The sequence below is a fragment of the Danio aesculapii genome, chromosome 23 (assembly GCF_903798145.1).
Source record: "Danio aesculapii chromosome 23, fDanAes4.1, whole genome shotgun sequence".
Taxonomy (NCBI): domain Eukaryota; kingdom Metazoa; phylum Chordata; class Actinopteri; order Cypriniformes; family Danionidae; genus Danio; species Danio aesculapii.
In genome coordinates this window covers 30,547,392-30,561,717 of record NC_079457.1, presented here as the reverse complement: position 1 = coordinate 30,561,717, position 14,326 = coordinate 30,547,392, and the positions used below count along the sequence as shown (strand labels likewise).

General features: G+C 37.1%; 1 protein-coding gene across 1 annotated transcript in view; it reads right to left on the bottom strand.

The window, feature by feature from the left end:
* Positions 1-5,073: 5,073 nt before the first annotated feature.
* Positions 5,074-14,326, bottom strand: part of cacnb3a (calcium channel, voltage-dependent, beta 3a) — an 83,953-nt gene continuing 74,700 nt past the window's right edge. Inside the window, exon 14 of the mRNA XM_056449309.1 lies at positions 5,074-13,411. Within this exon, the coding sequence (XP_056305284.1) occupies positions 13,037-13,411 (375 nt within the window). The 3' untranslated portion in view covers positions 5,074-13,036. The remainder of the gene's footprint in view (positions 13,412-14,326) is intronic.

The following is a 14,326-nucleotide window of genomic DNA, read 5'->3' as shown; positions in this document are numbered from 1 at the left end:
TGTACTGCACTGATAAAGCAGCGGATGCCCGCACGGCCAATGGGTGCATTTGGGGTGTCTTTACTGAACAAGTTGCTTCTGTTTTTGTGCAGGTAACTGAACAAATTATTTTATACAAAGCTGTTACACATTAGTATCAGTGCAATTGTTTCATACAAATAGGCCTCCTTCAACAGCAGCTGTAAGCGAGGTAAAAAGCAGCAGTCTCAATTTCTCTTACACTAATTTAATATCGTTCACGTTAAACTTGCAAGTTTATCCTAGAGATAGTTGTGCGTGAAAATCGCAGTAGACCAGATTTCTACCAATCACATGGCAGCAATCTGGTCTACTGCGATTTTCACGCACAACTATCTCTAGGATTTACAGAGAATGGTAAGAAAAAGAAAATATACCATGAACAACCTTTCTGTGGGTGCAAATGCCTTTTTTATGCCAGAGGTCAGAGGAGAATGGCCAGACTAGTTCGAGCTGATAGAAAGGCAACAGTAACTCAAATAATCACTCGTTACAACCAAGGTATGCAGAAGAGCATCTCCGAATGCACATGTCCAACCTTGAAGTGGATGGGCTACAGCAGGAGAAGACCACACTGAGTGCCACTCCTGTCAGCTAAGAACAGGAAACTGAGGCTACAATTCGCACAGGCTCACCAAAATTAGACAATAAAAGATTGGAAAAACATTGCCTGGTCTGATGAGTCTTGATTTCTGCTGCGACATTCAGATGGTAGGGTCAGAATTTGGCGTCAACAACATGAAAGCATGGATCCATCCTGCCTTGTATTAACTGTTCAGGCTGGTGTTGGTGGTGTAATGCTGTGGGGGATATTTTCTTGGCACACTTTGGGCCCATTAGTACCAATTGAGCGTAGTCAACGCCACAGCCTACCTGAGTATTGTTGCTGACCATGTTTGTCCCTTTATGACCACCGTGTACCCATCTTCTGCTGGCTACTTCCAGTGGGATAACACACCATGTCATAAAGCTTGAATTATCAGACTGGTTTCTTGCACATGACAATGAGTTCACTGTACTCAATGGCCTCCACAGTCATTAGAACTCAATCCAATAGAGCACCTTTGGGATGTAGTGGAATGGGAGATTCACATCATTGACGTGCAGCTGACAAATCTGCAGCAACTTTGTGATGCTATCATGTCAATATGGACCAAAATCTCTGAGGAATATTTCCAGTACCTTGTTGAATATATGTCACGAAGGATTAAGGCAGTTCTGAAGGTAACAGGGGGTGCAACACAGTAATAGTAAGGTGTACCTACTAAAATGGCCAGTGAGTGTACATTTCCTATTGTAAGATCTCATCTGTGTAGAAACATCTCTGATATAGATATATATATATATATATATATATATATATATATATATATATATATATATATATATATATATATATATATATATATATATATATATATATATGTGTGTGTGTGTTTAAATTAAATGGTGACTACCATGCAAAGATGTTTATAAGACTACTAAAAATGTAACACTACTACAATAAGGTTCCATAACGTATTTACTAACGTGAACAACAATGAATAATACATTTATTACAGTATTTATTAAACTTTCACATTAGTTAATGAAATTAAAGTGCATTGATAGTTCTTGTTAACGAGAACATCATTGGATTTTAATAAGGCATTAGTAAATGTTGAACTGTGATTCATAAATGATGTACAAGTATTGTTCATACTTAGTTCTTATTAATAAATACATTAACACTAACTAATGGAACCGTATTTTAAAGTGTATCCAAAGTTCTAAACATGGTTTTGAGTAATATAGACTGTCAAAAAAGTTTCAAACAAGGATGATTTGTGTTGGGACAACCACAAGGAATAAAATGTATTATTTTTTTTTACATATTTAAGTTGATTGAACTTAACTTGAATTAAGTTGTCATGAAAAAACCTCATGAATGATTGTTTCAGCTCATTTTAAATAAGTAGCTTGAACAAACAGCAAACAATGTTTTGAGTGTATAGTGGTTTAAGAATAAATTATTATTGAGAGAATCTGCAGATAAAACTATAAACATAATATACAATATACAAACAATGTTTTAATTGACTGTTTTTGGAATGCTTTACTGTTTTGACTAACTGTTGTAAAAAATAAATGTGTTTCATATTCAGATGAACCATTTTTAGATTTTTTGATTAAATAAATACTTCATTATTTCTACATTCGACTTTTAAAGCTGAAGTTTGCTGGATTTTTTAGTCAAAAGATCAATAGAAATGTGATTTTGTTATTGTCCTTAAGATGAAAGGAGTGTAAAATCAAGAATATATTCATATTTTTTACTTGGTTGGTTGTATAATTATTCTCTGAATGATGAGCATCAAATAACACCAATAGATGCAGATATGATTGACTTCTGTGAAGGAAAATACAGCAGTGTATGCATATTTCTAAATATGACAAATACAAAGTGAGCAATGATGAAACAACTGAGACAGGACTGGAGTTTTCAAAAGTACATAAAATGTTTTCGTTTTTTTGTTGTTGTTTTATTATTATTATAACTAGTGGCATTTTCTTTAAATAGAAAGCATGTACAGCATCAGGCAGAACTTTATTTTTCATGTTGTCAGAAAGATGAAGGGGCGAGAGAAAGAGTTTACCTACATCACGCCTGAGGACCAATTAATGTCCATTTCAATTATTGTTCCATCTAGTGCATTTATTGCATAACAAAGCAGACATCAAAAAAGAACAAAAGAAATAGTGCAATATCTTTTTCTCTACTTACACAAAAGAGGAAATGTTAATGTTCTAAGGCGTTTTCTTTCCATGTTTGTATTGCATACGGAATCGAAGACAAAGGACTCAAATTATACCCATTGTAAAAATTGTGCTTCTTAATACCTCAGAAAAAAAAAAAAAAACAACTCAGTGTCTCTTATGGATGCTGTTTTGGTCCGCTAGAAAACAATGCAGTTTTTTTTTAATTATGTACATTTACATATATCAGGACATGCAAACTTTGTTTTTAGACCAAACTTTGACAGTATTTCATACAGTATTTCACACAGTACATATTTCTTCTTTCTTTTTCTGTACATGTGCACTGTGGAACATACAAACCATTTGTTTTTACTTGTCTTAATACCAGTTCAACTATAACAGTGCAACCTTTTCAGCGTTTAAAGTCATGTCCTGATAAATGATATTCAAGGAGTGTTCCAGGTTTAAAAAACAATTTGAGTTCTGTCAACTTGCCACCACAGAAAATAAGTCTCATCTCACAAAAATCATGCAAGAAAAACCACCTTCTAGAGCAGGCATGGACAAACTTGATCCTCGAGGGCCGGTGTCCCTGCAGAGTTTTGCTCCAACACTAATCAAACACACCTGAACACCCTAATTAGTGTCTTTAAGATCACTAGAAAGCTACAAGCAGGTGTGTTTGATTTGGGTTGGAGCAAAACTATGCAGGGACACCGGCCCTCCAGGATCGAGTTTGCCCATCCCTGTTATAGAGTTTAGTTAGTGTACTAAAAGCTGAAATGTGAAGCTTTGTATTTTGTCATTTTATCTCAGACGGGTGTATTTAGTGATTTGGGGGCCCTAAGCAATTTCAGCCATGGGCCAAAAAGTTCTAAAATGCTTCTTTTGTACTTAATTTTTTTTATTTATTTTTTTTACTTGGTCTTCTTTTCTACATTTTATCTTAATGCACAATAACAATAACATGTTAAGCATCTTGTAACACTTTTAAAATGATTTGTTTAAAATGATTTATTTCTTAAAATGAATTCACAACTAAAAATAGTAAATGAACTATTTGATTTTTAAAACTAAATCTCTACTGATTTGACTGCTGGACTGGTCCATGATTGAGAGTGGACACATTTGCGCAGATGTAATAATTACGTTCAAATAAATTTTTTTAGAATCTCACCATACAAAATACGATAGAAAACAATGTTATATATACAGTTGAAGCCTTATTTTTATTTATTTCAGCTAGAATAAAACCAGTTTTTATAAACACTATTTTTAAACACTATTTTAAGGTCAAAATTATTAGCCCATTTTAGATATATATTTCCTCGATAGTCTACAGAACAAACCATCGTTACACAATAACTTGCCTAATTACCCTAACCTGCCTAGTTAATCTAATTAACCTAGTTAAGCCTTTAAATGTCACTTTAAGCTGTATAGAAGTGTCTTGAAAAATATCTAGTCAAATATGATTTATTGGCATTATAACAAAGATAAAATAAATCAGGTATTAGAGATGAGTTATTAAAACTCATGTTTAGAAATGTGTTGAAAAAAAATCTTCTCTCAGTTAAACAGAAACTGGGGGAAAAAAATAAACAGGGGGGCTAATAATTCTGACTTCAACTGTATATGTATATTTATATATATATATATATATATATATATATATATATATATATATATATATATATATATATATATATATATATATATATATATATATATAAATATACATATACAGTTGAATTTATAACTGTAATTCTAGGTATTTATTTGGGGGCCCCAAGCAGCTGTTTACTTTGCTTGTTGGTTGAATCCGCCCGTGATCTCAGAGGTGTGTGATGTTTTTAGTTTTTTTCAGTGACTATAATAAAGCGATTTTTAGCTGAGTGTGTTTTTTTGTTGGTCTTGGCTGAATTAGGCCTGTCATGGATAAATACATTTCACTAAAACGAGAAGTCTCTTGTTGCATCCCAATTCGCATATAGGGGTGGGGTTGGGTGCAATGCCTCCTTTTTAAAATCGTACATTTTTGTACAACTGAACTCATACGAATTAGACACTAAACTGACAAAATATAGTTACATTTCCTCTTGCGAACACGCTGGTTGTGCCGTTGCCTGGTCAGCACCTGAATGGGAGACCACCTGGGAAAACTAGGTTGCTGTTGGAAGTGGTGGTAATGAGGCCAGCAGGGGGCACTCAACCTGCAGTCTGTGTGAGTCCTAGTGCCCCAGTAAAGTGAAGGGGACACTATACTGTAAGTAAGCACTGTCTTTCGGATGAGACGTCCGAAAGTCCTGACTCTCTGTGGTCATTAAAAACCCCATGGCACTTCTTGTAAAAAGTAGGGGTGTAACCCCGGTGTCCTGGCCAAATTCCCTCCATCGGGCCTTACTCATCATGGCCTCCCAATCATCCCCATCCACCGAATTGGCTCTATTATTATCTTTCCACTCCCCCTATAGCTGTTGTGTGTGGTGAGCGCACTGGCTCCATAATGCTGGAATTGCCCATTTGTAAATAGAACTAAAAGCTTCAGTTCGCTGACGAACTTTGGTTACGTTTCCTCTTGAGAACAGACTGGTTGAGCAGTTTAATTGACAGAATTTCTACAAAATATGTTGTATACCGTTGTATACTGCAAGGCTGAGCCTGGTCGGTTTTTCGAATAATACTGTCCCAAAGCTTCTATCCTTTTCTGTTACACACTAAAAATCATGTACTATTTCTTCACAAAAAAGTACACACTTTTAAGACATAGTAAAAGTATGCAAATTGGGACACAGCACTTGTAGTAATGAACGATTCCCTGAATCATTCATTCAAATGATTTGTTCAAAATGTCTGAATCAATCAGAAACTTGGAAAAGCTTGAAAGTATTAATGAATAAAATCAATCCACACTGATATAAAAATAGGAAAGGATTATGTCAGTGTTGCATGTGTGATAATTTCTGAACTATATATATCATAACTAATGAAAAATAGATTCATATACAGTGGTATTTTTGCCACTTATAACTTGAATTTTACTCTTTGTTCTAAAATGCTTCAAACATTCAATGCTTTTTGACTTTCAATACATGTTTTTGCATTCAGTATCATTAAAACAGTGGATGAGCTGAACTTATTTTCTGTGATATAACCAACAACATCAGATTCTGTAAATACAGCTTGACTCGAACCTAGAACATTGTTTTATTACATTGATGGTTAAGCATTAACATAAGAAATAACAGTGGAGGTATTGAAGCCCGTGAGATTGAAAAGGAGCTTTTGAACGAAAATGAACTTGCCACAGAAGCCCCTTGTCTGTGCTCAGTATAAAAGAGGGTGAATCGTCTTACTAAATAGAATAATACTTACAACAAGAATCAATGCAATACTAAAGTAGATCAGAAACAATCAAAAGAAACAATCAGATCTCATGCAACACTTGCATAGAATTTTTTTTCAGTCATGCTCTGATTTTCTTTTTTTTTTAAATATAGAACAATAGATTAAAGTGAGACATGTCAATTAGCAAATAAAGATGCAGTACACTAAAATAGAGGATCAGTCAAGGCATTTGGTAAAGTGGACTTTTACCCTGACTTCCACATCCCAGAACTTGTACATTTCATGTGACTCTCGGCAAGGTTTTTCTGTAAACTCAACGGCCGGTACAATCTGTTTAATTAAACTCATGTTAGAAAGGCAAGACCTGGGAGGATACAGTGACTTGCCCAATGACCTGAGATCAGCACGTGATGTGTGTTAATATTGGTTAATATGACATGGAAATACTCATTAGTCCTGAAACATACTCAACATGATTCTAGATAGATGATTTGCATTGCACTCCATGCCACTAGGGGCACCAAAGCATACGCTAGCCTGGTTTCCATTAGCATGAACTTTGGTAATGTTTTCGAAATTTGTTCGATTTCAAAAAGAGCTAAATCATTCCAAAAATCATGACAGAGGTGGGTAATATGTTTTTTCTAAAGACATTTATTTAAACAAAAGAGGCATAAATGTGTTAGCCAAGCATTAATGCCAAGAAAAGACCCTTAAATTTGGCAGTGCCCATCTATAAGGGGTTTCTTAGAGGTTTTATGCTGTCTTTAAATCTTCCTGAGACATTCCTTCTTACAAGTTGACAAGTCGTAATAATGACATCAGGTGTTTTCAAGTCACTTTGGGTGGTACAAGTTGGTGTTGTACCTACTTTTGATAAATTACGTAAAAATACAGCAGGGTGCGTTAACTCTAATGAAAAGCAAAGAATTCACATCAGTTGTGTTTTGTCACTGGCAACCTATAAGGGATGACTTTGCATCTGTGAATTCGACCTGCTGATCTCAAGACATACACTACCTGACAAAAGTCTTGTCGTCGATCCCCGTTGTAAGAACAACAAATAATAACTTGACTTCTAGTTGATCATTTGGAAAAGTGGCAGAAGGGAGATTTTTTCCAATGCATCATCTGTTGAACTGCATCCCAATCATCACAAATACTGCAAATACCTATTGGAACCCGCATGGACCCAAGATTCACACAGATATCAGTTAAGTTTGGTAAAGAAAAAATCATGGTTTGAGGTTACATTCAGTATAGGAGCGTGCGAGAGATCTGCAGACTGGATGGCAACATCGACAGCCTGAGGTATCAAGACATTTGTGCTGCCCATTACATTACAAACCACAGGAGACGGCAAATTCTTCAGCGCTACTCATACGTCAGCATCCACATCAAAGTTCCTGAAAGCAAAGAAGGTCAAGGTGCTCCAGGATTGGCCAGCCCAGTCACCAGACATGAACATAATTGAGCATGTCTGGGGTAAGAGGAAGGAGGAGACATTGAAGATGAATCCAAAGAATCTTGATGAACTCTGGGAGTCCTGCATGAACGCTTTCTTTGCCATTCCAGATGACTTGCAGTCCTCCAAGCTCATGGGAGTCATACGCAATATTAATGTTTGTCCCACTGCAGCATGACTTTATATTCTATACTGTACATTATTTCTGTTAAGTGACAAGACTTGTCTAAGTAAAGTCAGACCTTACTGTCCTAATTAAATAATTCAAAATCGAGGCATGATCATATTTTATTTTAGTAAAATAAGCATAATCTAGAGGCCTTTGCCTTTCATATAAGCCACTTCTGATACCAAATGATCAACTAGAAGTTATTATTTGTTGATCCTAAAACTTGGATAGGCGACAAGATTTTTGTCAGGTAATGTATAATGGTATATTATTCTCTATTATAGATCAGTGATTCTGCCAAGTTTCTTACTGGCGCACACCAACTCGGAAAGTTTACCATAGGTTTCCCCACTTAATGACACAGTGGGGAATAAGGAGATTGTGGTGTGATGTTCATTTGCATTCAACTCGTAAATACCTGACTTGTCTTTAACACACAAATTGAAAGGGATTTCACAGAGGAACTCGATTCTGAATTGCTGGATAAGCAGATCAACCTTTTTTTGAGTTGTGCAATGGAATTCTTCTTGCCTCAAGCCCAAAAGAGCCATTTTCTACCAATAAACACACAAAAAATTATTAAAAATGGCCATATGACATAAAACTTTTTTCAATATTACACAAGCACAAAACCTTCTTAGCAATATATTGTTACTTGCTAAATTTGTTTCGAATGGGCATATTTTCAATGCGCAACTTCAGTTTGTGCAATTTGAAGGGTAATGACAATGTAGCTACTGTCTTCTTCTAATCTACATTTTCTCCTTCACACCAATCACTGACATGGCAAAGAAAGAGTTTAAAGATCATTATGATCTCACATTTTAAAAACTCAAATGAAGACACTTGTGTAGAGTATATTTCAGGCCTATTGGTTTTACCACGTCAATGTAATGTAGTAGCAACTAGTAAGTGTTGCTTCTCTTGTATTTCAGAGATTAAAATGCTCTAGAATGAAGCTATGGTGCTAACAAACTATGTTGGGGACTATGCTGGACACTGATGGCTCAATCTTCAATTGTGGTCAATAACACAAGTCTTTACAATCTAATGTGAGGAGGGATGTTTCTGAAAGTGCATTCTGGGAGTGTACGGACCCAATACAATCAACGCAACACAATCAATCGAGGGACAGTCAATTTAGCACCATCCCCCTAGAGGACAATATGTTAGTGCTGAGGACTAGAAGTGTTAAGGCATGCAACTATACATTCACTCAAGTCTCTGTGCATGTTTGTAAGGAACTGTGTAGTTTACCTTGTATGTCCTACAATTGATATAAATGAGAAAGATTTGTAATTAAGAAAAATTAAGTGTGGCGATTTTTAGTACTGGAATCTAGAGGCCAAGTCATTAGCAATTTCTGTTTTATTATAACTTCTCAAATCAGTGACTACAGCGCTACATGAGAGTGTACTGCAACTTTATGTGACTTCACATAACCGTACAACAACTGACGTTACATATATTTCAATGCATCTCACGTCGACAATCTGTGACTGAGAGCAGTCCTGACTTTGTAAACATACAGATCCATAAATACAAAGTAACGTTCTAAATAATTATATTCAGGATCTGGTAAAATTTCATTCAGTAAATATATATATACACTACCTATTCTTAGATGCGATACTAATATTCTGTTGCAGATTCTAAAATACCGTCCCACTCAATCCCACCCCTTCTCCAAAAAATAGAGTAGATTTTTCTACCCTAATAAGTTTTCTAAAGGCCCTGTTCCAACCCTAATGTGCAAATAGTCCTAAATAATTGTATTTGAGACATGCAGTGGTAAAGATATACAGCAGGGCTGTCAAACTCAGTTTCTGGAGGGCCCCAGCCCTGCACAGTTTAGTTCCAACACTGCTTCACACTAATGCTGCTGTCACACTAGAGTGTGTCTGTGCGAAATTCTGCTGTACGACGCTGTGAAAATGGGCAGGATTAAACAAGATGATTAGACATTAAAAAAAGCAAGCGATTGGTCCATGTTTTAAATTCCTGTTCTGTCATTTTTTGATCCTCGATTGGTCTCATGCAATCATGTGATGCGATTTCGCAGGTCAGAGTTCACCAAGCTTGAACTTTCCAACGCAGCAAATTGCGAAACTTGCAGCACGACCTTGCGTTTTCGGTTTGACGCATTCGCGTATGAATGAAAGTCTATTTGGAGAAAAGTGCAGTGTGACCGCATCTTTACCTGTAGGTCTCAAACATGCCTGAAGGACTTAATTAGTATGATCAGGTGTGTTTAATCAGGGTTAAAACTAAACTGTGCAGAGCTGCGGCCCTCCAGGAACTGGGTTTGACACCTGTGATATACAGGTATGTATTAAGGCCAGTTTGAATTTTCCTACACTGAATAAACCTTAGTCCAAGCTGCTACAGGTAACATCCGAGTCTAGAGTCATGAAAATGCGAAAAGGGAGAAACTTTCTTCCATTTGGTCATTACAAACTTGGTAGGTCTGTGCTAATATAATCACCAATAAGGTCATTAAATTAGCAAAGGTTTAGCAAAAACAATATGACGTTTTTAAGTAGGCCACAAAAACTGTCACCCAGAGCCTCGGAGAGAAAAGAGTGGCAAGAAATTGAGGACAGAGGAAGATTACTTTCTTGCTAGATCCACATTCTTCTTAGTAACAACAAAGTCTTCTTGGGCAGTTCAATCAGAGGGCCATTTTGGTAATGCTAGTTTGCAGCACAACTTTTTCGCTTAAATGGGGATAACTGTTCATCATCCTTTTAAAAAAATAGTGATGCACAATACATCGGCAACCATATCGGTATCGGCAGAAAAATGCTGATTTTTAAAGTTTAAGAAAATACATTATCGGCTTATAAATTGTGGACTTTTTTGCCAGTTGATACACTTCTGAAGTGTGCTGCTGGCCATGAGGGTTTTGATTGGTGACATTAAGCAAGTAGCAGTTGCAAAGAGGGAAGACAAGATATCGGCAGTCTGAAAGTTTTTCTACACCATTGAACAAAAAAAAGAGGACTATTACAGTTTGTGTGTTACCTTGGGAAAAGATATCAAAGAAAAAGTTATCGACCTTCAGCTATAAAGAGTTAACATTATTGGTTTTGGCCAAAATTTTATATCAGTACTTAAAAGTAAAAATCAAAAACAAGATGTAAATTTGCCATCAGCTGCTTTTTACATAAGGTTAGTCTAGCTAATGTTCATGCAGGTTCTAAACAAAACATCAGAATGCTTTTCCTGATGAGGTGATTGGCTAAAACGCAAAGGTGGGTTTTCTTATCTTTAAAATGCGATTGTTGTTTGTGTTTGTTTTCAGAGTGATTTTTACAGTCTCTGACAAGGTCAATTGAACAAATAAATTGTAAATATGATTAGTCTATATATCAGTTATTAGCTTCCAAACATGAAGAGTTGTCTGTTCTTGGTATCACAAACGTTCATTTGGCTTCTGTAACTCGCTAATGCCGAGTTCAGATTGCATGATTTTAGCACCGATTTTAACTTGCCGACATGTTTTGAGAAATCGCTGACAAATGCCTGAAATCACAGGCAAATCGTTGCTTGTTCATGTGAGTAACAATCACACAGTATGAACTATCAAGGACGCGATCTGAGACAATGCGATGATGAGTCGCAGACACTCGTGAGATATTTGGTGTGCTAAATATCTGGACCTGTCGGCGATTCAAATCATGCCGTGTGAAATGTTTTCTGATTGAAAATAATATTGCAGATTACCTACAGCCAATGAGAGAGCAGCATCCACTAGTATGGGTATCTGCAGGCCAGCAGGAGGTTGTGGGAGAAGTTAAAAGCACTCATTATCAGTTTATTTGGACTCAGGAAATGGAGGAAAACTAGTGGAAATTTGGCAGGAGCACCCGTGTCTGTTTGACGTGTCCTCGGAGCAATACCACACCCAGGTCAAAAAGTAAAAAAAGTTGAAAAGAAATTGCTCATTCTCTTCAAAAGCCAGGTGAGCAAAATAAGTACATTTCCTACCTTCTTTTTCCATTATGTAGTTAATAACGAATGATATATTACATGACCTCGCATTTTTTCCATGTCACTTCTCGTGTGTGTTCAGTTGTGAGACATAGTTTGGACAAAGTTGTTGGCATTTCTTCCTATTTTGAAGGACATCTTCGCAGATCCATCCTACATTGTAAACACAGCACCGACGAAACGCTACCCCAGATAGTTATGCAGTGTGAAAACATCCATGACATGACTACTTTGAAAATCATGCAGTCTATACTCGGCATATTATGCAAGTTCTAGACAAAACCGATCAGAACATTTTTGCCAATAATGTGTCTTTAAATGAAAGGTGGGATCTACTGTCCTCAAATGCCAGATCTTATGAAGTGTTCTATTTTCTTATATTACCTCTCATAAGTAAAATATATGAGCTACCTTTCTGCAACTCTCAGTGCATCACATATGACTATCCTAAAAGGGACACCTAACTTGGTACATAGAAAAACATTCTATAGAAAAATCTGGAGACCGATCTACTGTTGGGTGATAAAATAACTCCAATTTTTAGTCCTTCTCATTTCCCAGAAAAAGAAACTGATGACACTGACCTAATTAAGTTCTTTCTTTATGCGGCAGTGCGGAAATGCAGGAAGATAGACTGCTTCTTCTCATTCTGAAGATGTAATTCACCTCATGTGCAAACTCAGACTATAGTCACTCTACGAAAGTAGAGCATAACCCTGAATTCCTATCTGACATATACCGCATTTACATGGTGCTTTTGCAAGCGGCAGTGTGTGCTACATCTGTGAATGTGACAGGGAATGTAATCATTCATATGTCAGTTGCCTGAATGATACACATGTAAACATCAAGTGCTCCAATCAGGCAACACCACAAAAGAGGGCTTAAACCAAAACAAGGTGAGTAGTATTCACATTTACAAGCGCGCTAGCAAAAAAAATGATGCAACAAAATGCTACAACGTCTTTCGTCCCATGCTATAAAAGTGCTTTTCCTTTTCCTATACCGCTCTCTGTGCTCATTAGGTTCAGGGAGAGCGTATGATTATAAAGTACTACTTGAATTGGGTGGGGTTAGGGTATTCAGAGGAAGCTCAAATATTATTTCAAAACGAACATGCATTTGATCTCAATGGAGAAAAGCTGCTCTGTCTTTTGAAAGCAAATGCCGTGCGCCACCAAAGACAATGATGACCACATGAGCTTAAAAACGACAGGATCTTTTCATCAACCTTTATCCACTAACACTGCGTTTCCAGTTCCTCACCCCAATTCACAACTCAACCCTCTCCTGCAGCTGACCAGTCAGTAGTTGTCTCTCGGCCAGGCTCTCGAGCGCTGACGGTTGTTTCGTTGGTTGTGTCCTTCCTGTGAGTCTCGCTGCTGCAGTAGTCGGTCCTGTGACTCGTGTCCATTAGCACTGTGGATCCCACCAGGGTGGTTACGGTTAGGTGGGTAAACATCACGGTAGGGGTTCGAGTGGCGATGGGGTTGGTAATCATCATCTTCCTCCTCCTCTTCCTCTTCTTCCTCGTCCTCTGGGGGGTGCAGGGAGCTAGAGCCTCCTCGGTGGAGGGAGCGAGAGTCACTGGCCTCGTCGGAGGGCATGAGGCTGTCCTGCTCTCCCTGCTCCTCCTCCTCCACTCCCCCTCCACCCCCGGCAGGCGACAGCTGCTGGTTCTGGGACAGATAGAGAGAGATGAACACTCTGAACAATACTGAGGTCACATGCTTTCTCTTTCAGTTTTACTCCAAAGAAAAATGACTCATTTACTGTAAGAAATCCTGTGTACATGTTAAGATTGTATAAATGTATAAGATTAAATGTGAAGGTAAGAGGCAAGTCTAAGGAAATTTAAAGCGACTGGCAAATATGGCTTTGCTTATACTACACAAAAATTTGGACTTTTATCTAGTCTTCTGGACTAAGTGCCCGATCATACAGAATGTGCTTTTAGGTTTGAAAACAAAAGGTGCACTTCACTGTGACTTTATTTAGCTTTAGAAGATCAGTTTTTATGTTTGCTAGGCAATCTTCAAATCTTGAAGTCTTGTGCACAAGCACGCAACACAATTGTCATTGGGTGCTTTGACTTTTTTCAGTTTCAGGCACTTAAGAGTACTCTTGAAAAAATGCAAAATTATTAATTCTGCGTGATTAGGTCCTAACTGTTCAAACTGCTATAATCTGAATTTGATTTCAATCTTGTTAGTCCAATGTATTTCTGCTATTCAGACTAAGTATATAGACCTGTAGGCACTAGGTCTAAGATCAAACTCTGTTGCATTATAGATTGCTACGTATTTTCCTCTGGAGCAAAATGATTTAGGTTAGTTTCAGAAACAAGGAGGTTGCATTCAAAAGGAAGTTAGAACGAAGTTGTCACATTCACAAAGCATCAGTCTGTGCGGTGAGATACAGCCTTTTTTCCAAAGTCATAAATTCAACATTTCTTTATAACACAGGAAAGCAGGCAGCTGTATCTGCTTTGTGAACTCATCATGGAGGCAGAACCTCCTTATGGAGGTTCTATAGTGATAATATCAATCAGCAAGGTGCAAAAACAGAGCAGTCTTAGATGACATCTCGCCCTC